This window comes from Camelina sativa, chromosome 15, assembly GCF_030686135.1.
Source record: "Camelina sativa cultivar CO46 ecotype springtype chromosome 15, ASM3068613v1".
Classification (NCBI taxonomy): Eukaryota; Viridiplantae; Streptophyta; class Magnoliopsida; order Brassicales; family Brassicaceae; genus Camelina; species Camelina sativa.
The window spans coordinates 16,193,603-16,215,909 of record NC_141894.1 but is presented as its reverse complement, the minus strand read 5'-3'; the positions used below and the strand labels follow the sequence as shown (position 1 = coordinate 16,215,909).

Genomic DNA, 22,307 nt, shown 5'->3' with positions numbered 1-22,307 from the left:
ATGTTAGAATTATACCGGGCATAGCCGAGCCGACCACAAATTTGGTATAACCTTTTCGTATAACAGAAAGAAAAAAAAACACAAATCAAAGTAAATAAAACTAAAACATAATCTAATTAGAATGAATCATAATAGTATAATATTAATAATAGACTATTAATAAACTAGAACTAACGACTAAAGCAAGAAAATAAACAATAACTATACAAAACTTAACTTCTAATTCTATATTTTATGAATACAAAAAAAGATCATCATGATTTAAATATATTTTTGAATTTCTAAAATATACAACATAATACAAACTTGAAAAAAAAAACCCGAAAAAACCAACAAAGAACAAAGAACAATATACGAACAACATAACCACATGGAAAGAGGTAAAAAAATAAACAAAATAACAAACTAACAAAACAACCAAAATAAAAACAATCTCATCAAACTTCCGCGCGTAGCGCGGATCAAATGCTAGTATATATATATATATAAGTTTTTTTTTGTTGTTTCATATGAAATACTAGTAACCAAATTTTATTTAAAACAAAAAAAAATATATATATATATAAAAATTAATAATAACAAAGTTTCCGAAACAGACTGGAAACAACTCACCGTCGAATTAAGGAGTCAGCTTCTTCCTCTGTTGAATCTTTTGACCTTTCTTCCATTGTTGATCTCTTCTTCCTTCTCCATCTCTCTCTTGTAAATTTCTGGGTTTTCAATTTTGGTTTCTCGCTGTTTATGGGCGACGCGAAACCTGGGATCGTCATGGCTAATAGAGATCGTGAGCTTCTGATTCCAGTTGCTCATTCCGGCGAAGATGATCATGATTCTACGCCTAAACCCTCTTCTTCTTCTTCGTCTTCTTCTTCTGGTCAAGAGGTTATTATTGTTATCACCTTTTTTTAATTCCCCCTCGCGATTTTAGAGTTACGTACGTCTCTAGGGTTTTGTAGGTTATGAATTGTGTGATGTTCGTTGTTCTGCGATTTAGGGTTTTCGATTGTCAAAATTACTCAAATTTCAATTGGGTTTTTGTTGGGTTTCTGATTGAATTATAATCGTAGTTGATAAATTACGGACTTTGGTTTCGAGAATTTGACAAAGTTAGCTGAGCTTGATCTGAGTTTTGAGATTGCTCTGTTTAGCTTGTTAATTGATCAGTGATTCCAATGAACAAGCCAAGCAAATTACTTCAATTTTCAATTGATTTTTTTTTTTTTTTTGTGTTGAGTAGAGTGTTTTTTATTGTAATTGGTCAATCGCAGGGTCGCTGTTGTAGTTAACGATTTGGCTGAGAGCTTGGGGAATTTATTTTGGTGATGCGAGAGAGAGTTAGCTTAGGTTGATCTGTTTTGAGGTTGCTCTATTTTAGTCTCCTTAAACTTCTAGTTTTTTCCTGGATGGTTACTGATACCAATGAACTTAGAAATTTAGTGCAATACAGAAAAAAGTGAAATCTTGTTTATCTGCAGTTCAGGCTTGATGTGTTTCCTGACTGAGAATTGCTTTATCTTTACTCTTTAGACATTTTACAAGTTGATCAGAAGCTGGGCGTCAAAGAAGTTCATGACCGGATGGTATGAAGCTTCTGTCTTTCTTGCTTAGTCTTCTATTTGTTTTCCCTAAGCTAGTGTCTTATTACTTGTTCCACCAGTAGTCCTGTATATTCTGACTATCCTAAATCGTGCAGTGTAATCTTGCTTCCAATGGCAATTACTTTCTACGTGACTTGGTGGTTTATTCATTTCGTGGATGGATTTTTCTCTCCGATATATACTCATCTCGGAATTGATATATTTGGTAAGCTTCTTCAAGTCCTTCTATATCTCTTTCTAGTAAAAGAATTGTCTGTTCATTGGCAACCACGAAGTAACTCTATGTTATCTTGAAGAACTTCTTTGGGGGAATATAGAAAACACCAAAATCATTTGGTTCTACAATTGGAAGAGAATGTAGAAGATAGTGTTTGATGTCAGTTTCTTTTTGTAAATTTTCCTTCCAGGACTTGGTTTTATCACGTCCATTACATTTATCTTCTTAGTTGGGGTGTTCATGTCTTCATGGTTGGGTACATCGGTTCTAAATTTGGGAGAGTGGTTTATCAAGCGAATGCCATTTGTTCGTCACATCTACAATGCCTCTAAGCAAATCAGCACTGCCATATCACCAGGTACCTATGTTGCTCTCTTTTTTCTTCTTTGAATCTCTGGTTCGGTTATTTTTGGTTGAGTCTAAATTCTACAACTTGTCACCATTATATTGCAGATCAAAACACCCAGGCTTTCAAAGAAGTCGCCATTATAAGGCATCCACGTATTGGTGAATACGCAATTGGGTTCATTACATCGACTGTTGTTCTCCAGGTCAGTTAGAAGAAACCGTAACCTTCCTTCTGGAAATGAAGGTATTTAACAAAACCTAAAACGCCTTAAAACCATTGCAGACTTACGCAGATGAGGAGGAGCTTTGCTGTGTATATGTGCCAACAAATCACCTTTACATTGGGGATATATTCCTTGTTAATACAAAAGATGTGATCAGACCAAATCTTTCAGTAAGAGAAGGCATAGGTAAAGGAAGGAAGAAGATCAATCAACTGATTTTATATTAGAAAATGTTGGAAGAGTTTTGATTCGATCTTCTGATCTTTACGATGTGTTTTATTTTTATCTGCAGAGATTGTTGTGTCGGGAGGAATGTCGATGCCACAGGTTTTGTCAACGCTTGATATGAGAACGCCTACAGAGAGAAGTAGAAGTAGAAACTAAAAAAAAAAAAAAAAAACAAAATTAGTTTTTGGCAGAGAGAAATGGTTTCTCAAATTTGCCTGTTTACATTGACTTCTTCTTTCGTGTTGGATTCTGATTCAGTTAAGTTTCACGTTTGATATGTTGAATCATTCATTAGACAAGACAACAATGGTGGTTTTAGAAGTTCGTTGTGTTTAACACTGTTGGTGTCTTAAATGTCCTAGGCTCTCCTGTTACCCTATTAAGCTGTGTAATATAATTGATTTAGACTCAATCCATTTTATTCTTCCTTCACAAAGCATCTTATGGAGATTCATCAGCTAATGAATTTACATATTAATAAAAAGACAAATTTAAAATTCAATTTATAACAATTCTGTTAATTTAGTAATTAGTTTCGTGAACATTGTTTTAGACGGGCTAATGGGCCCCCAAAAATATTGTGTCAGACTTTAAAACAGCGTGTAGTTCAAAGGTATTCGTGTTGCACTACACGTTGTTTCTAGTATAAAACGCTTGTGAAAGGAGCCAAAAACCCTAGTTACCAATATATTTTTCTGTATAAATAGCGTAAGAAAGTAAACCATTCAATAACAACAACTTCTTTAGGGTTTCTTTTATAGATCTCCGCCGATTAAGCTTCTCTCTGTGTTCTTTTTTTTTTAGTTTTAGTTTTTTTCATAATTCTTCCTCTGTATGAGTTTAGGTTAGGGTTTGAATGGACAGTGACGATTGATATTAAGGTCTCGTTCGTCGTAAAAACGGCCGTAAAGGCCTATTTGCCGACCACTCTGTTATATCACCACCCATATTCTGAGTCCATTCCATTCTTCTTCTTTGTTTTCAGTGTCTTTCTTTTACCAAAATCGATTTTGTTTGGCCAATGATTTAATCAATAATTGACAAGCATATGTCTGAATTAATCCTTGTTGATAAATCTAATCTTTTCTATGAGGCCTAATTTCGTCGAATTTCAAATCAGTTATTAGTTTTTGTTTCTATGTTTTGGTTTTGGTTGATCCTTCTTATTAGAGTAGTGGCCAGTGATTTAAATGATTATTGACAAGCATATGTCTTAATTAATCCGTGTTGATAAACCTAATCTTCTCTATGAGGCCTTTTCTTTTTTAAAATCCAATTCGAATTTAGTTTTTTTTTTTTTTTGATTAATCTGATTAGAATTAGAGGAAATTGAAAGAGGGATCAAGTGATGATTGATAACGCATAGTTCAGATGATAATACTATGATTAATATTTTCAGCACAGTCTTTCGCTCCTATCTGATGATCCCTTTAAATCCCTAATTCTCATCTAATTTTATTTGTTTACCCTAAATAATACTGGTTAAATATTGGTTTTCATTTAATTTTTTTCTGTTACTAATCTTGCTGGACATAGACCTGTTAGAATTTCGATATTCCTTTTAATATCCGGTCTTCTTCTATGGATGAAGAAGAGAGATGCCTCGGACTCTCAACAGGGAATAGGTGCTCTAGAGGGTCATTCCTGAACCCTTCCATCGTTGATTTCATTCAGATGATAATCTCCCTTCTTGGTTGTTGTTGAATTCTTGTATCAAATCTTCTACAATCTAATACAAAGTTTTTTTGAAAAAAAAAAAAAATTAAAAAATATATTGCTGTTCATGAAATAACATAATGAGACTTTGCATTCTTTTAGCAAAAACAATTGTCGTATTCCCCAGTCTATAATTTTTGTCCGATGTTTTTTTGCAACAGTCTGCAAACATCTCTGATCGTTAATAAAATTATTGCAAGGAAAAAGAACAAAAAATGAGACTTTGCATTCGAGTAAGAACAACTGACTTGTCATTCGAGCGCTGTAACGATCTTTGCCGATGTAGTTTTTCAGTAAGTCAATTTTTACTGGGCTTCGTTTATGATTTAATGGGCCTGTTCATTAAAACCCAAACGGGATAAAGAAATTGTAAATACATCAGAACAACAAGGCTTTATAATCTTTCATAAATCTATTTGAAAATAAAATAGTGAAAAGGTAAATTAGATATTCAATCTTATAATAAGAAATACTTTATGAAAGAGTATGACACAATGCACAGAACAGATGTTAAAAAAATTAGATAAATTTTTATTTGATTCTTTATAAATACATTAAAACAAGGAAAAATTATAAATAAAGGATATTTCAAAAATTTGGTCATCTACACTTTTTTTTCAAGATTGTCAATTGTGACCAAAATGCCCCTACTAATAGAAATAGTAAAGTTTTGAAAAATTTGAACCAATAAACAAACAGAAAACCCATGTTAATATACAACTGTTAAAAATAAAATTTGAAAAAAAAATGTTTTGGGTGTCAAAAAATCAGTTTGTAAATTGCTGATTTCTGGTCTAAATTGTTTAGAATAGACTTTCTACGATTTTTTCTCTTTTTGAAACATTTAGATTGTTCATTCTACAGTTTGTACATGTTCTAAGAAGTTTAGACGGAAAATTTGTTCTAAAAATTTCAGAACCTGAATTTTGTATGTTCTACAAAATTAAGAATATGTATTCTACGTTTTTCTTCATTCTACATCAATTCAGAATTCGTTTTCTACGTTTTACCCTATATACTAAAAGAAATAGAAGATATATCATAGAAATTTTTAGAATTTGTAATCTGTAAACCTTAGAATACTCTAAAATAGAAAGAAAATAAATTAAATAAGGAAAGTGAATAATTTTAAATATTTTTTAAATATTCTTAATTTATGGTTAAGATTTCGTAATTATTGTTTAAATTTGTTCTAATACATTTTAGAATACGTATTCTAAATTATTTAGAATATAAACAAATTAAGAAAAATCGACATTATACCTTAACGTGATCGATTAGCCCTTTTGGGAAAAAAATTTAACCTTAATTGGTTTCCAATCGATCAATTTCCCTTACTTTGTCAAAACCCAAAACAACAATTTAGGCCCACTCGATGAAGCCCCAAAAACTGATTAATTGATGTTTTCTTAATTTCAGGGGACAAAAAATCAACAAAATATATCTGAAAAAACAATTAAGGGCATAATTGGCTAGTTTTATATCATAAAACCTATTTAACCAAACTTTTGAAAAAAAATATATATGGCCAAATTTTTGAAAAAATATCCTTTATTTATAATTTTCCCTTAAAACAATTACTTTTCTAATTAATAAGCTGAAATAATAGGAATAAAAATGAGATTTTGTATTAAAAACAGCATTGAAAAAAAATTATAAAATGATGGAATAAAATCTTGTCAGATTTCATAAAACCTGCAACCTAAACCTAATCGATCAATCCTAATCTCACATGTCCAACTACGCTCCCGAAGCTTCGTTGTTATCGCTGCCTGATGCGGTGGCCATAACTTGCTTTGCCCGTGTATCAAGGTTAGATCATGCAGCTTTATGTCTCGTCTCCAAAAGCTGCGGGTCTCTGGTGGTTTCTGATGAGCTCTACCAGATACGATCGTCGATGGGTTGAACTAAGAAGTTCCTCTACGTATGCTTATGCGTTCTTCGTAACCCAACCCCACGTTGGTTCATCCTCCGTCCATCAGTAGACGCTTACACCGGGAAGCACGTGAATCGTGCTCATCCCATCCCCTCGTCCCCCTCTCAGCCACATAAAGGATCCTCGGTGGTGTCGTTGGACTGGGAATCTACGTCATCGGTGGATGGGTTAATGGTATGCCCACGTCAGGTGTCTTGCTCTTGGATTGTCGGTCTCACAAGTGGCGTCACGTGACATCCATGAGAGTGGCTCGTGTTTCCCCGGAGGCTAGTGTGGTGGACGGGAAGATACACGTGTTGGGAGGTTGCAAGGACAAGAACTACTACAACTGGGGAGAGGTGTTCGATCCGAAGACACAAACTTGGTCTGATATGGAAATCTCAAAGCCAATGCTTGAGAATGTTTACGTCGTGGATTCTTGGAGTAGAAGCTTTTACGACTTGGAGAGACCGAGTAAATGGGGAATAGGGCATAATCAAGACTCAAAACGTCCTAATAGCGTAGATAGCAAGGATTGGTGTGTAATAGATAAGTTGATATACAGTTGTGGTGTAGACGGATATATATACTGCTGTAAGCCGAGAGAGGATTTGGATCGGTGTGATGATGCGGTAGGGATACATTGGATGAAGGTGTTTAAATTGGAGTTCTTGCATTATAGGCTCTGTGATTCGAGAGCGGTTCACTTTGGTGGGAAGATGGTAAAACTGTGGGAGTCTTATAAGCTGATGTTCAATATCAACAAAAGCCTTGAAGAACTACTTTTTTTTTTTTTTTTTTTTTGGTAAAAGCCTTGAAGAATTACTTCCCGAGAACAAATTGACCAACCTTGGTCAGAATATTTTGGTCTTTTGGGAAGAGCTCAAGCGTGATTTTGTTAACAAGCGGTTAGAGATTTATTGTGCGGAGGCTTCCTTGGGAAGGCCGAGTGTAGACAATAATTGGGGTAGGAGACAGTCGTGTACTCGGATCCTTACAATCGATCTTCACACGGTCGATCCTCTCTTGTATAACTCTACGACTAAAATCTTGTATTATGTTCCTGTCAATGTTTGAAAACTTGGAATTTTTATATTTGATTCTTAAAATCACAGCTCTAATAAGAATCATAATAGGCACTATGGTTCTAGCTCCTGCTAAAACATTATATCAGTCACATGTTTACGAAATTTTATACATGAGATCAAATAGTTACGTTGCTTTCAAGAAACCAAACGAGTTCTGTTGGTCACCATAACTAGCTTTAATTAAATCAAAACTATCTTTTTGATCTTTATTTTCTCCCACAACATCATATCTATCTACACTTTACCAAACTAATTAAAAAGAGTGACTGAAATGCCTCGCTTACACATGTCAAACATGGAGAATTGAGAACGTACTACTTTGTAACTGACATCCGAAACTAGTGACAAATGGTCACCTAACCTATGGGCCTTTGTTTTACCCAACCTAACGCTTGTAATTATTTCCCTGTTTTGTTCCCATGCACCCACAAAATATAATATTTATGAGCACGAGAGCAAACATTAATGTAGATTAACCAAAAAAAGATGAAGATGTACCTAAAATCTGACTCAGACATCACAAGCCTCGACGAATCATCACCAAAACAGCCTACTTACTACGTTCAAAGCCCATCACGTGACTCCGAAAAGTCTTCTTCGGTGGCACTGACGACTCACCAGACCACTCCCACAGAGTCTCCGTCACACCCATCGTTTGCTAGTCGTGTATCTAATGGCGGTGGTGGAGGATTCAGGTGGAAAGGACGGAGGAAATATCACGGCGGAAGATGGTCTCCGGCTGATAAAGAGGAAGGTGCTGATGGACGGTACGACGATCTTTACGAGGACAACAGGGGAGTCTCCGTTGTTACTTGTAGACTTATTTTGGGAGTTGTTGCGACACTGAGTATCTTTGTTCTTCTATGTTCGGTTCTCTTTGGTGCTTCTCAATCTTTTCCTCCAATCGTCTATTTCAAGGTAATTTTATTTTTACTTACATATGTATATAGCAAACCATTATTTAAATTAGTTTGTCTGTTTGCATTTGCGTTTTCCACATTTTAAAAAGAAAGAGAAGTTTTTGAGTTTTTCAAACAAGATTTTTGAATTTGGTGTTATCGTTTACAAGTAACAGCCTAGTTGTGGTGGTTTCATTTGAAATAGTATAACATATATGCACAAACACAAACAAACAATCGTTTGAGTCTTTGTTTGGACCTTGAATTAGTTGTATGTGTTGGTGTCAGAGATTACATAATCAAGAAAGTGTTTTAATATATAGAACCAAATCACTTCCTTAATTATAACTGAAAACATAAAAAAAATTTGCGATTACTTACCTTGGTTTAGGGTAAAGTTCTACAAGTGCTTAATTTTGAGTTGTATGTGTAAAATAGGGTGTGAATGTGCATAGCTTTTACTACGGAGAAGGTTCAGACAGTACAGGAGTTCCAACAAAGATCTTGAACTTTAAATGTTCCATGGAGATCACAATACACAATCCTTCTACATTCTTTGGCATCCACGTCAGCTCCTCTGCCATCAGCCTCATCTACTCTCGTCAGTTCACGCTTGCGATTGCGCATTTAAAGAGTTACTACCAACCAAAACAAAGCAACCACACGTCCATGATCAACCTCGTTGGCTCCAAGGTTCCACTATACGGAGCAGGAGCCGAGTTAGTTGCTTCAGACCATAATGGCGGAGTTCCCGTGAAGTTAGAGTTCGAGATCCGATCACGAGCCAATATTGTCGGACACTTGGTCAAGTCTAGACATCGGGAACACCTCTCTTGCTTCTTCCTTATCTCTTCCAACAACACAACGTTTGTAAAATTCACCCACAAAACTTGTACTTGATAGATATATTTCTTCATTTTTTTGATGTTGTGTAATGGTAACAGCTTCCCTTTGTTTTGTTTTTTTTTTTTGTCGTTTGATATATATATTGAAGAGAAATAAACCCGTTAAAAACGGTTTGTTTTTGGACCAAACCATTTATAAACAATTAAAGAAAGCTTCAAAGGGTTTGTTTCTAAAATCCACTCTCTACGCCGTGTTCTCTTCTTCAATTATCTTCTTACACATAAAGTTTCTAAATCCATTTTTAATATTTACGGCGATCTCAAAAACACACAGAGAGAGAAGAAAAGATGATGGACGCTACGTCAGAATCAGAAAGAACAAGTTTGGACCTATCGATATCATCACCTAAACAAGCTTACTACGTTGAGAGCCCTTCAAGCGTGTCTCACTTAGACGATGGTGATAAATCCTCATCCTCTGCTTCGCTTATTCAGGTTCATACCCCAAACTACACCATTCTCACTGAGTCACGTCTCTCCTCTTCGAGCCGTACCTCCAATGGGACGAGCGGTATGGGATCTCGGTGGAAAGGAAGCTCCCGGAGGAGTAATATGTATTGGCCAGAGAAGCCTTACACGATTCATGAAGATGAAGTTTATGAAGAGAACAGAGGATTGTCAGTGCCACAATGCAGAGCTGTTTTGGTAGTGTTAGGGACTGTGGTTGTGTTCTCTGTTTTCTGCTCTGTTTTGTGGGGAGCTTCTCATCCTTTCTCTCCTATCGTCTCCGTCAAGAGCTTTAGCCTCCATAGCTTTTATTACGGAGAAGGAATAGACAGAACAGGTGTTGCCACCAGGATTCTGAGCTTTAATAGTTCAGTGAAGGTTACAATACACAGTCCTGCTCCTTACTTTGGCATCCATGTCTCTTCTTCTACCTTCAAACTCACCTTCTCCTCTTTCACCCTCGCCACTGGTCAGGTACTCAATTGTTTTAGATTTCACTCATTGCTCATATCTCATCATCGAAATCTGATTTTCGTATTCTGATTGTGAAGCTTAAGAGCTATTACCAACCAAGAAAGAGCAAGCACATAGGCATTGTAAAACTCACTGGCGCCGAGGTTCCTTTGTATGGAGCAGGACCACATTTGGCAGCCTCCGACAAGAAGGGTAAAGTTCCAGTGAAGTTAGAGTTTGACATCAGATCGCAAGGTAATCTTTTGGGGAAGCTGGTGCAGTCGAAGCACGTGAATCACATCACATGCTCCTTCTTCATTTCCTCTTCCAAGACATCCAAACCCATAGAATTCTCTCACAAGACCTGTAAACTCGTTACAAAGTAAACACTTCTTTCTATATTTCTTCAGCCAGCAAATAAGAATTCCAATTTCTTTTCAATGCAACTTTGCAAAATGTGCAATTTTTTCCTTCATAGAAAGATACATGATTTTCGTTTTTATCTGCACAAGTGTTTCAAAGGAAGAATCAAAAGGTTTCAATGCTCTATTGCTTATCCACAGCACAACCACCTTCTAGCACTGTCCCGTTTACTCTGTTTGGTGGCCAATACCGAAAAACTGACCGTCCAATAATATTCTTCAAAGGTAGAGGACCCCTGAAGACAACACAACACAAGTTTTCCAGAATAAGGAACAATCCAAAAAAGAGCTAAAACCTAATAATATATATCTCGAAAACAGATGAACAATATGCCTCTTACCACACATGCGAATCATAACTGTTATTCCGGTTGTCACCCATCACAAAGACTGAATTTTCTGGTACCCTCTACAATGTTGAAGCAACCAAGATCAGAAAAGAAGATAAACCAGAAGGTTTAGGTTTCAACAGTTGATTAAAAAGCGAGGATAACACTTACAACTGGTGTCATCTCATAACCAGGAGGCTCTAAGATGAATTTTTCATTTCTAGCAACACCATTAACCATCAGTTTCCCATTATGTACCTACGCGCATTACCCCCAAATCAAATAAACACCAGCGTCACTATCACAAGTCTCTTCACTAGTGTACCACATGCTAAGAGCCACAATATGATCATACATACCTCTACAAGATCGCCTTCTTTCGCAACAATCCGTTTAATGAATACATCCGCATCAGTATACCCAACTTCTTGTAGAACTGGTGGACTTTTGAAGATTACAATGTCGTTTGCACAAGGCTTCCTGAAATAATAACTCACCTGTAAACAAATCACAAAAAACCATCAACAAATCTTTCTAAAGATGTAATCTTTGCATTGTAATTAACACAAAAAAAAAAAAAACACCAATATGAGAAACCTTAAACAACGTTCCATAACTTCCTAATCCCTTAACTATATAGCTGATGATTCCAAAACTTGGTCTTTCACTAAGAAAGCTAAAATCTAAACTGAATACATGAAACAACACCTTAACTATATAACTGATGATTCCAAAACTTGGTGGTTTAACTCTAAAGATGTAACCTTGACAGTGTAATCAGAACACAAAAACCAACAATGTGAGAACATCATCATCCCATAGCTTCCTAATCCCTAAACTAACAAAGCTGAGGGGATTCCAAAACTTGGTCTTTCACTAAGAAAACAATTACCTTCTCTGCAACCAATCTGTCTCCAACATCAAAAGTAGGATACATGGACAAGGAAGGAATGTATCTAGGTTCTGCAATAAAAGATCGAAACGCCAAGGACACAGCAATAGCCACGAACACAGTCTTGGCATCGTCAGACGTGAAATCAAGCCATTCCGGAAAAAGCCTGTTTTTTTCCTCCACTTCACCTTCACCATCATCACCACTGTCTCCGCCGTCGCCTCCTCCTCCACCTCCGCCGCCGGAATCTAACGACGGCGCAGACTTCGTTGTCTCACCTGAATCCTTGACCCCATGGCAACTGAGACTTCGCCGGTAGTTTCTACGGTTGAAATTTGTTGCACGAGCATTGAAATTGAGACGGCGGGAAGAAAAAAGTTGGGATTTTGGGATGAATTGGACGGAATTGGGATTAGGGTTGCTGAAAAATCTGGAATTTGAATCAGATTTGAGGAAAGCTAGTGGTCGAGTAGAGAGGTGAAGAGATATCATCATCGTCATCAACTAAAAGCTTCAATTTTTTTTCTTTTTTTTTCCGGTGAGGTTTATTTCGTCTGAAAGAAAAAGGATAAATTAAAAAAAGAAAGATACTTAGGAAAAATAATAATAATAACAAAGCCTTCAAGCCTTCTTCAAGTGATGATATTTACTTTTCTTTGGTCTTTTTCATATCTTTCTTTAACTGAGAAAAAAACATATTTAAAAAGTTTGAACTTAACAAACTTCATTGAGAAAATCATAAGTTAATCTTCAATAAGAAATGAATCTAGCTACAATTCTCTACTAAGCGTTACGTAAGACGAAATGATTTGGATAAAGCCGAAACTACTTTCAAGAAGATTAAGGGAGCTAGGTTTTTCTTTTGAGAGCTTCACCGTACAGTTCGATGACTTCACTCTAAAGGCGCAGCCCTCTCGGAAACCGAGATAAGGTCGATGAGATTCTGGGAGAGATGAAGGAGCTAGAGCAACATTAAGCTCGATAGTATCCCCGTCAACAATGTTTTTGTGAGTATACGCTGATGTAACTGACATAGCGACAAAGGAGAAGTTTCTGGCTGACTGGGAACTGGGAAGGGACTACAACAACACTTTGAGTGGCTCACAAGACTTGACATGGCAAAGGTCTATCTCAGAGGTGGTTCTAAGGGAAAGGCGAGAGAGATGCTCAATTTTTAGAACAGAGGAATTGAGGGATCCAGATTCCTATGAGGAACTAATGAGGCTATATGGTGAAAGAGGAATCTAAATGACGTTTACCGTATATGGTTCCTAGCTTTGATTGGTTCTCCCTTGAAGCTTGATGATATCGATGGAGCAGAGGAGATCTACTACAAAGAGTGGGAGTGCTCGGGTCTTCAGTTTGATGTCCGAATCCCAACTATGTTGGTCTCTATTTATAGAGAAAAGGGAATGGTGGAAGAGGCAGATAAGCTGATGAACAAGATTATGACGAATGAAAAAGTTGTTAAACCAATCAACTCCTTTGTTAGAATATCTTCGAGATCCTTCTATAAAAAACACCAAGCATGAAACGAGAACCATGGTTGCGATGGCAAATGCGTACGACGAGAGAGATGGTCTACTACTAAAGGCGATATGAGATAACGAGGAGTAAGAATGAAGTTGACAGTATAAGGAGAAGGCAAAGACCGAGTTTAAAATAGATGAGGCCGCCAACCTATGTAGGATTATAAGAGGGTTGGTATTGGTAATGAAGACTACCGAAGTGTGATTAGCTCTTTGTTAAAGCTAGACGACAAAATAAAACGCTACTCCGCAAATATTGTTCTTCCTTGCACAGTTGCAACTGTCCCCTTTTATGTATCCAAAAGTAGCACTAGCAGCAGATCCAAGAGCTGCATTAGACTCTGAACTGAGCAAGGGGGTATTAAGAACAGAGATTAACTCCAAGAAATCATTGAATCTTTAAAGTATTAGCAAGAAAATTAAAATAGCAAATGAAAGAATATATAAACAGAAACTTTTGCTATGAATCTACTATAATAGAGGCACAAGACAATTAGCTAGTAATAATTAATCTTGTTCAAACAACATTATAAAAGAGAAAGCAAACCAAGTAAACAATATGTAAGAAACAGAGTATATGCATTGTAAAATGGACTAATTAAAGTTGCACTAAACTTGGAACATAAGAGCACACAAGTGGATAACAATCTTTGACTTCAGATACTCCGAGATCAGCTTCTTTCAAGGATCCATCCACTCCAACGATGTAAGCTACATTGCGAGTAGGGTTCATGAAACCTTCTTTGTCTTTATCGAAAACAACGGCGAGTTTATTCTCCTAGTCGACAAAGAAACTCGCAGCTCTAACTTGAAACTGAAAGTGATAGAGAGTGAGTTGTCTCAATTTCACTGATAAGAACACCTTGCTGTTCCACAACACCCAGTTGGGCTGAATTTTCGTTGTTACCCAGATCTCTATCTGAAATGTATTCGGGCACTGAAACAAAACCGCAAGCTGCTCGTCTCTGACACTTGACAGACTAACAGTATCAAAAGTTCCAAACTCAAAAGGCAGAGGCAAATGCGACCTAAAACTCTCTCTCGTGAAATCAAAACAAACTAAGTCACGTCGCTTAGTTCCATCAAGCCAGTATGTGTTTCCCTTGACAGAGACGCCACGAGTATTATGAGCGTATATCTTCCATCCTGGAGTTACATCAAGAACCTTCCATGAATCAGAGTTAATATCGTAGATTTTGAACTCAACATAAGTGGGAAAAAATTCAAGAAATCTCAAGATTTTGTAGCTGCGGCATGATTTGCTGCTCTTCTCGTATCCGAGAGCATACGTATACGAGTACAATTTGTGGGAATTATGTGTAGGCACGATCAACCGGGGTTGCATCCAATACGGGTTCCAAACCATGAGCTTAGCGGGGTCATTAGTGATGCATAGCAATAAACCGTCGCAGTGAAAGATTTGATATACATTGACTTCATCGTCTAAGCTTACAAGTTCACCTTCACGCTTTATACATGACTCAACGTCATTGTGAAGATTGACGCGCATCAGATAAACCCTAAAATCCATCATCATGACCATCATAAGCTCTCTTTCCTTCGCTGCTAGTTTTGCTTGATCGCCAAGGTGCTTCTTTGCAAAGCTCTCACCTTTGGATAAAGTGTTCGACTTTTTGCAAGTAAATCGGACTTTTCTTAGAGATGTTAACGGAACCTTTGAGAGCACCTCCTCCGCCAAATCCTTTGGAAGATCAGACATCTTCGTCATTGTCTGAAGTCTCAACGAGGAACGTTGAGGCGTAGTAAATAAGTTAGGTTAAACCTTCAAAAGCTCTTTCTAGGTTTCTTCCGCCTGTGGATATATTATATATTACACTTTAATTGGACAACTTGACCAAAGAATTCGATTACAAAAAGAAAAAGAAAAAGAAAAGCTTAATCGAGTTGGTTCATGTCCACAAAACTGGACTTAAAAGCCCAAAGACCAACTGAACATGTGTCAAGACACATAAATACATAATAATCAATCAAACAGAAAACTATTTTAAAGAGAATTTTAGGTTTTGATTCTTTCCATAAACTTAGAAAAGAAAAAAAAAAATTCAGATTGTTGCTACTTGCTAACATTAAGTTTACTGCAGCCTGGTTTTTAATTGTTTAAAAAGAGCTTGAAACGTTGTTGATAATGTGCTCCAAAAGAGGAACACAATGATTTGGACAGCAAGACGGACGTTTGAGCACGATGTTCACTAAATGGATGCAGACAGCAGATACTGACATGATTCGAGCAATAAGAGCATCCTAGTTGTGGATGGTGAAGAGGTTCCGGCAGAGTTTTGATTGGATGTCTCTGTAAGATCAGAGTGAGAACACGAGAATGAAGAGAAGTGTTTTCTGTATATTACGAAGAACCTTTTACAGAGACTTTATACAAGAGAGCGTATCTTCCTACTTAAATACAAAGAGATATGATATATCAATCACCTATGAAATAGTAAAGACAATTACATGATTCGATTTCCTTATCAGATGGGATATGATTATATGATATCCCATTACCCCCCCTCAAACTGGAGCATGTAGATCTTGAATGCCCAGTTTGTCTCGAAAGCTTGCAAAAGATTGACTGCCCAGTGGCTTGGTGAAGATGTCAGCCAGTTGAGAAGTGATCTCCACATGAGTTGTAGCAATGATCCCGGACTGTATCTTTTCACGAACAAAATGACAGTCGACTTCAATGTGTTTTGTACGTTCATGAAACACTGGGTTTGTTGCGATGTAGATGGCGGATTTACTATCACACAAAACACGCATAGGTTGAGCATGTCGAACACCAAGATCGTAGAGAACACGTTTGAGCCATAGCAACTCCTTTGTAAGAAACGCCATAGCTCGATATTCGGCCTCAGTTGAGGACATGCTCACTGTTTTCTGCTTTCTTGTTTTCCAAGATATCGGAGATGTGCCAAGTTGAACAAAATAACCAGTAACTGAACGACGAGTCGTAGGACATGTCGCGTAGTCGGAGTCGCACCAACCCTGAATCTGAAAGTCTGTCGTAGCTCGCAACAAAATCCCTTGTCCTGCAGTCCCCTTTAAATATCGAACAGCCCTTAATGCTGCCTGCCAATGATCCTCTCTAGGCTTTTGCATAAATTGTGCTAAAACATGAACGTAAAAAGCCAAATCAGGTCGGGTTGCAGACAAGTAGATGAGTCGACCAACTAACCGGCGATACCGAGCTGGTTGAGACAATAATGTCGACTTGGAAAGAGCAAGCTTGTGGTTCTGCTCTAGTGGAAAAGCTTCTGGTTTGGACCCAAGGAGACCAGCATCAGATACAATTTCTAAGGCATACTTACGTTGACTCAAGTAGAAACCTGTAGAACTTCTAGCAACCTCAATCCCCAAAAAATATTTCACAGGACCAAGATCTTTCATCTTGAAACAAGAAGCAAGATAGTCTTTAAAAATCTCCAAAGCACCAACGGAATTGCTGGTCACAATCATATCATCAACATAGATAAGAAGGTTAAGTTGAATACCTCCTTTAGCAAACGTGAACAACGAGTAGTCGGAGAGAGATTGGACAAACACATAGTCACGGAGAGCAGTTGTCAACTTACCGAACCAGCAGCGAGGAGCTTGCTTGAGACCGTACAGGGATTTGCGCAATCGACATACTTTGTTAGGGTCAGAGACATGAAAACCTGGTGGAGGTTTCATGTATACCTCCTCATCAAGATCACCGTGTAAAAATGCATTTTGAACATCCATTTGATGTACAGGCCAGTTGTTACCCACAGCAGTGGCAAGAAACAAACGAACAGTTTCCATCTTTGCAACAGGAGCAAAGGTGTCTCCATAATCAACGCCTTCTACCTGTTTATTTCTAAGAGCGACAAGTCGCGCTTTGTAACGCTCAACAGTACCATCCGCTTTGTGTTTAACTTTATAAACCCATTTAGAGCCAATTGCGTGTTTTCCAGGAGGCAAATCCTCGATGGTCCATGTCCCGTTTGCCTCTAATGCATCAACTTCAGACCCCATTGCATTTTTCCAAACTTTGATTTCCATTGCTTGCTTAAAAGACTTTGGTTCAACGACAGCTGTAATAGCTGCTAAGTAGGCCCGATGTGTGGCAGAGAAACGAGTACAGCCAATGTAATTTCCAATGGGATACAAAGATCTTGATTTAGATGGATCTAACAAGCGTGTGTGTACTGTATTGGTGACATACCCGTGTAATCGGACCGAGCGTGTGCGTGGTCGTGTACTCTGCCGGACCGGATTGGCTGGTTCAACAGGAGGAACAGACTCAGCTTCAGATAACTCTGCAGTGGCAGAGCGTGGAGAATCAGGCGGAGAGATCGCAGAGGACGATGGCGAGGAGATCGGCTCGGGAGATGAGGATCCCGTAGGAGAGTTAGACTCGGAGGAAGAATCACCCAAAGCGGGTGAAGCATGAGTGTCGGAAGAAGGGGACGGAGCCGGTGGTGGAGATGTCGGAACAACAGGGGATGTCTCTGTTGAAGACGACCCCGACGATTCATTCAAGGAGGAGGTTATTGGGCCAGCAGAAGTTGTTGGGCTTGGAATGTTGCGCTGACCATTTAAATCGCATAAAGGATCAGAAATAAGTGAGGCCCATAAGACAGCTCCTTCTTCTTGTAAATCACTTCCCGAGATTGGAACTACAACTTGTTGAAACGGGAATTCATTTTCACAGAATCTGACATCGCGTGACACGAAGAACTCATGTTGATCAAGATCATATAATCGCCAAGCCTTCTTCCCATAGGGATAACCGACAAAGATGCACCTACGAGTTCGAGCTGCAAATTTATCGCCTTTATGAGCCTGATTGTGGGCATAACATAAACTGCCAAATACCTTCAAATGTGAATAATCCGGTGCAGTCTTATGAAGTCTCTCATACGGAGTCATCACAGAGCCTGGAGTTCTGTTGATCAAATATGCTGCTGTTAATACACATTCGCCCCAAAAATCAATTGGTAGATTAGCTTGAAAACGTAATGCTCTAGCAACATTCAAGATATGGCGATGCTTCCTCTCAACTCTCCCATTCTGTTGAGGAGTGCCGACACATGATGTTTCATGAACAATCCCTTGAGAACGAAAATAGGCTCCCATGGAAGTGAATTCGGTCCCATTATCACTCCGAACACATTTTACTTGTGCTTGAAACTGACGAGCAACTAAGGTGATGAAATTTTTGAGGTTTGTTGCAGTTTCTGTTTTATCATTCTGAAGATAAAGCCAAACACTTCGTGAGTAATCATCTACAACTGTGAGAAAATAACGAGCACCAGAAGATGATGGTGTCTTATACGGCCCCCACAGATCAATATGAATTAGCTCAAAAACAGCAGAAGTTTTATTATTGCTTATTGGAAACGAAGATCTGGTTTGCTTAGCGCGGAGACAAATATCACACGCCTTATTGGAAATTTCAGAAACAACAGAAACATCAACTTGTTTAAGTGAACAAACAACTCTAGGAGAAGGATGCCCCATCCTCTTATGCCACAAATCATAGGATTTCTCTTCGCGAACATTTGCAGTAGCAGCCAACACCATCGTGCATAAGTGGAAGGATCCTAACTCTCGCCTACCCGCACCAATCATCATCCTCGAAGCGCGGTCCTGAATAACAAGGAACTTGTCAGCTAACTGTACTATGCAACCAAGCTCATCCATTAGCTGACCAACAGAAATCAAATCTGACTGAAATTCCTCAACATAAAACACAGATTTCAACAACAAATCCGGTCCCAACAGGACTGTCCCCTCCTTAGTAGCTATTCGTTCTCTACCATCTGCCAAAATAACTAATACTGGTTGTACCATGTCTCTCACATCAGTGAGAAGATGATATTTTCCTGTAAGATGGTGAGATGCACCAGTGTCGAGTATCCAAGTAGAGTGAGACTTACCCGATAGTTTTTCGGTGGATAGGTTTGTGCCACTGCTGCTGGCATTCGTGCTACCATTCAGAAGAGTCATGAGGGTGTGCCACTGTGTATCAGTCAAACCACTGACCCCATCACGATCCTTGTCAGTAATCACATAGTTTGCTTGTTCACCGTTTGCTGGAGCTGTTACACGAACGGCGTTGGCAAAGGAAACAGCACCACAAACACGTCCATTGGAAGACGTAAAACCTTGCCCACCACGACCACGACCTGTTGCTGAACGGGACCTCGGTTGGTCTCCCCACCAATCTGGATACCCGATCACGGCATAACAACTCTCCGAAGCATGGCCTGAACGATTGCAGTGTTTACAGAACATCAATTTTTCTTTCTCTTCTCTTCGAAACTGTGGCTTGACTTGAGCAGCAAAGGCACTGATCTCCTGATTCTCCTCAGAAACTTTCGTCACATGTCTTCCCAAATCTTCCTCTTGACATACAATGTTGTACACTTCTTCCAAGGACGGAAGTGGGACACGAGAGACCAGATTGGACCGAACGGTTCGAAAATTTTCTTCAAGACCAAACAAGAACTCGTGCACTTTATCCTCCTCACGATCATGTTCTTGCAAGGTGCCCAAGTCACAAACGCATTTGCCACACTTACAAACACGTAGGGGCCTGCAACTCGCCATGCTATCCCAGATTCGGTTGAGTTTTCCATAATAGGCCTCAACCGCAAGAGTTCTCTGCTTACAACAAGCCAATTCTGCCTTGAGTTGTTGAATGCGAGGTCCACTTGTCACCGAGAAACGTTTCTTCAGCTGATCCCACAAATCCTTCGCAACATCACGATGTGAGATGTTGGAACGAATAGAAGAGTCAATCGACATCTTGATCCATGAAATAAGCAAAGCTTGAATCGTCCACCAGTCCTCCAAATCTGGAGATCCTTCAGCTGGGCGTGAAATAGACCCATCGATAAATCCAAATTTTTTTCGTGAGCTAAGCGCCGTTTTCATCCCGCACGCCCATTCGTCATAATTTGTTCCCTTCAACAATGGATGAGAGATCATTGTACCCGGATTGTCGGCAGAGGTCAAATCATAAGGTGAGATTGTTCTTCTCACCTCCGTTGTCAGAGTCGTTGTTGCAGCACCATTCGAGTTTGTACCTTCGGTTGTCATCTTCGTTTGTTTGTTTCTTTGTTTTGTCTTTTTTTTTTTTTTTTTTTTAGGAAAAATTTTCAGGCTCTGATACCATGTAAGATCAGAGTGAGAACACGAGGATGAAGAGAAGTGTTTTCTGTATATTACGAAGAACCTTTTACAGAGACTTTATACAAGAGAGCGTATCTTCCTACTTAAATACAAAGAGATATGATATATCAATCACCTATGAAATAGTAAAGGCAATTACATGATTTGATTTCCTTATCAGATGGGATATGATTATATGATATCCCATTAGTCTCTCTTCTCATTTTTTTTGTTTTTTAATGCGAACCGTATATACAAGTTATGCCTTGAAAATTTTACTTCTGTTAGAGTCCCACATCGAGAAAACATAAATTCCTTGGGCAATATATATAGTGTGAGGCAATCTTTCTCCCTTGAACTAGATTTTGGGAGTGAGTTAGGTCCATTGATAAAATGGTATCAGAGCTTCATGCTTCAAATGTAGTCCTCGTGTGAGGCATTCCTCTAGCTTTTGGGAGTGAGTTAGGCCTTGATTGTTTCTAGAATTTAACTTTACTAGTTCTTTTTTTCTTTCATATGCATGGTTTTGTTTCAAATATTATTCTTTCTTCATTGCATGGTTTCAATTTGATTGATAATCTCGATCGAAGAACATGACAACAGAGAAAATAAACAAGCAAATACGCAAGAAATAGACTCTATATGTATTTGTAAAAATGGACTAATCAAGTTGCACTGAACTTGGAACATAAGAGCACACGAGAGGGTAACAATTTTTGTCCGCAGATTCACCGAGATCCGCTTCTCCTCGTCAATGAAAAAACTTACATGTGTAAGCAAAAACTGAAAGCCAAAGTTCATGAGTGGTCTCATATTCACTGCTAAGAAGACTTTGCTGTTCCAAGACACGGCATCAGGCTCAATTTTAGTAGTTATCCATATCTCCAACATTTTTGTGTCCCAGCGCTGAAATAAAACCGCAAGCTGCTCCTCTCTGACACTACATAGACTCACAATAGCTTCCCAATACCACTCGAACTCGAACGGTACAGGCAAACGCGGTCCAAATCTCTCGCTTGTGAAATCAAAAGAGATTAAGAAAGCAACATCTCCTAAAAGCTTCTTCTGTCTTGCAAACCAATACGTATTTCCCTTGAGAGAGATGCCATGGTCATAATAATGTATAGTCCAGTCTGGAGTAACGTCGAGAACCCTCCATGAATCAGAGTTGAAGTCGTAGATTTTGTACTCAACAAAAGTATAAGTTGGATAAGCATAATAATCAATAAATATCAAGATTTTGAAGGATTTGATGCTCTTGTCGTATCCGAGAGCATACGAATACAAGTCAAATCCGTTGAAGGTATGTACGTACTTGTTCCACGGCGGGGTTTGCTCCCAATACGGGTTCCAAACCTTAATCCATCGGGTTTGCCCCAAATACGGGTTCCAAACCATGAGCTTATTGTAGTCCTTAGTGATGCATAGCAATAAACCGTCACAGTGAATGACTTGAGCTACATCCACTTCATCTGAATCGTCTAGACCAATAAGTTTACCTTGACGGTTAATACATGATTCAACGTCGTTGTGAAGATTGACGCTCATCAAATAAACCCTTAAATCCATAATCATGACGACCATAAACTCTCTTTCCTTTGTTGCTAGTTTTGCTTGTCGACCAAGGTGTTTCTTTTTAAAGAAGTGATTTTTGGATATTGTGTTCCACTTTTTGCAAGTTGATCGGACTCTTCTCAGAGATGTAACCGGTACCCTAGAGAGCACCTCCTCCGCTAAATCCCTTGAAAGATTTGACATCATCTTTGTCATTGTTTCAAGTCTCAACCAGGATCAACGTAACGTAGTATAGTCGTATAGAAGTTAGGTTTATACTCAAAATTCCTTTTGCTTATGTGATTCTCCAATTTTGTAAGAAAAAAATATTAAAATTTAAACTTTTGTTTATTTATGTTTTGTGTTTAGTTTGAAATTGCGTGTGAGG

The 22,307-nt window shown here is 38.3% G+C and overlaps 4 protein-coding genes, 2 non-coding genes and 3 pseudogenes across 6 annotated transcripts; 6 read left to right on the top strand and 3 right to left on the bottom strand.

Moving 5' to 3' along the window:
• The first annotated feature begins 507 nt into the window (after positions 1-507).
• LOC104747014 (protein CONTINUOUS VASCULAR RING 1) lies at positions 508-3,027 on the top strand. Its single transcript, XM_010468574.3, has 7 exons — positions 508-882; positions 1,528-1,580; positions 1,694-1,803; positions 2,006-2,173; positions 2,269-2,366; positions 2,447-2,573; positions 2,680-3,027. The coding sequence occupies exons 1-7, from the start codon at positions 742-744 to the stop codon at positions 2,769-2,771; spliced, it is 789 nt and encodes a 262-aa protein (XP_010466876.1). The 5' UTR covers positions 508-741; the 3' UTR covers positions 2,772-3,027.
• A 446-nt stretch (positions 3,028-3,473) lies between these two features.
• On the top strand, positions 3,474-3,574 carry LOC147926719 (small nucleolar RNA Z43). The gene has a single exon (XR_015583341.1). It is a non-coding gene; the product is annotated as a small nucleolar RNA Z43 (small nucleolar RNA).
• Positions 3,575-3,951: 377 nt separating this feature from the next.
• Positions 3,952-4,045, top strand: LOC147926718 (small nucleolar RNA snR60/Z15/Z230/Z193/J17). Its single transcript, XR_015583345.1, has one exon. It is a non-coding gene; the product is annotated as a small nucleolar RNA snR60/Z15/Z230/Z193/J17 (small nucleolar RNA).
• A 1,982-nt stretch (positions 4,046-6,027) lies between these two features.
• LOC104748540 (putative F-box/kelch-repeat protein At3g24610) lies at positions 6,028-7,323 on the top strand (annotated as a pseudogene).
• Positions 7,324-7,760: 437 nt separating this feature from the next.
• Positions 7,761-9,267, top strand: LOC109129312 (uncharacterized). The gene is made up of 2 exons (XM_019237174.2): positions 7,761-8,252; positions 8,672-9,267. The coding sequence occupies exons 1-2, from the start codon at positions 7,821-7,823 to the stop codon at positions 9,131-9,133; spliced, it is 894 nt and encodes a 297-aa protein (XP_019092719.1). The 5' UTR covers positions 7,761-7,820; the 3' UTR covers positions 9,134-9,267.
• Positions 9,268-9,284: 17 nt separating this feature from the next.
• LOC104747011 (uncharacterized) lies at positions 9,285-10,595 on the top strand. The gene is made up of 2 exons (XM_019236563.2): positions 9,285-10,059; positions 10,137-10,595. Exons 1-2 carry the CDS (start codon positions 9,427-9,429, stop codon positions 10,422-10,424), a joined length of 921 nt encoding a protein of 306 aa, XP_019092108.1. The 5' UTR covers positions 9,285-9,426; the 3' UTR covers positions 10,425-10,595.
• LOC104747013 (chloroplast processing peptidase) lies at positions 10,457-12,410 on the bottom strand. The gene is made up of 5 exons (XM_010468573.3): positions 11,682-12,410; positions 11,149-11,286; positions 10,961-11,047; positions 10,802-10,869; positions 10,457-10,696 (listed from the first exon to the last, which is right to left on the bottom strand). Exons 1-5 carry the CDS (start codon positions 12,180-12,182, stop codon positions 10,585-10,587), a joined length of 906 nt encoding a protein of 301 aa, XP_010466875.1. The 5' UTR covers positions 12,183-12,410; the 3' UTR covers positions 10,457-10,584.
• Positions 12,411-13,808: 1,398 nt separating this feature from the next.
• Positions 13,809-14,939, bottom strand: LOC104747010 (putative F-box protein At3g24580; annotated as a pseudogene).
• A 6,087-nt stretch (positions 14,940-21,026) lies between these two features.
• On the bottom strand, positions 21,027-22,135 carry LOC104748539 (putative F-box protein At3g24580; annotated as a pseudogene).
• Positions 22,136-22,307: the final 172 nt, after the last annotated feature.

Excerpts from the sequence above, each read along its gene's own strand:
- LOC104747011 (XM_019236563.2), top strand. The coding sequence starts at position 9,427 with ATGATGGACGCTACGTCAGAATCAGAAAGAACAAGTTTGGACCTATCG. Across the intron at positions 10,060-10,136 it reads TCACCCTCGCCACTGGTCAG|CTTAAGAGCTATTACCAACC; the intron begins GTACTCAATTGT and ends CTGATTGTGAAG.
- LOC104747013 (XM_010468573.3), bottom strand. The coding sequence starts at position 12,182 with ATGACGATGATGATATCTCTTCACCTCTCTACTCGACCACTAGCTTTC. Across the intron at positions 11,287-11,681 it reads ACAGATTGGTTGCAGAGAAG|GTGAGTTATTATTTCAGGAA; the intron begins GTAATTGTTTTC and ends ATTTGTTTACAG. Across the intron at positions 10,870-10,960 it reads GTTATGAGATGACACCAGTT|AGGGTACCAGAAAATTCAGT; the intron begins GTAAGTGTTATC and ends TCAACATTGTAG.
- LOC109129312 (XM_019237174.2), top strand. The coding sequence starts at position 7,821 with ATGAAGATGTACCTAAAATCTGACTCAGACATCACAAGCCTCGACGAA. Across the intron at positions 8,253-8,671 it reads CTCCAATCGTCTATTTCAAG|GGTGTGAATGTGCATAGCTT; the intron begins GTAATTTTATTT and ends TGTGTAAAATAG.
- LOC104747014 (XM_010468574.3), top strand. The coding sequence starts at position 742 with ATGGGCGACGCGAAACCTGGGATCGTCATGGCTAATAGAGATCGTGAG. Across the intron at positions 2,367-2,446 it reads CATCGACTGTTGTTCTCCAG|ACTTACGCAGATGAGGAGGA; the intron begins GTCAGTTAGAAG and ends AAACCATTGCAG. Across the intron at positions 2,574-2,679 it reads TTCAGTAAGAGAAGGCATAG|AGATTGTTGTGTCGGGAGGA; the intron begins GTAAAGGAAGGA and ends TTTTATCTGCAG.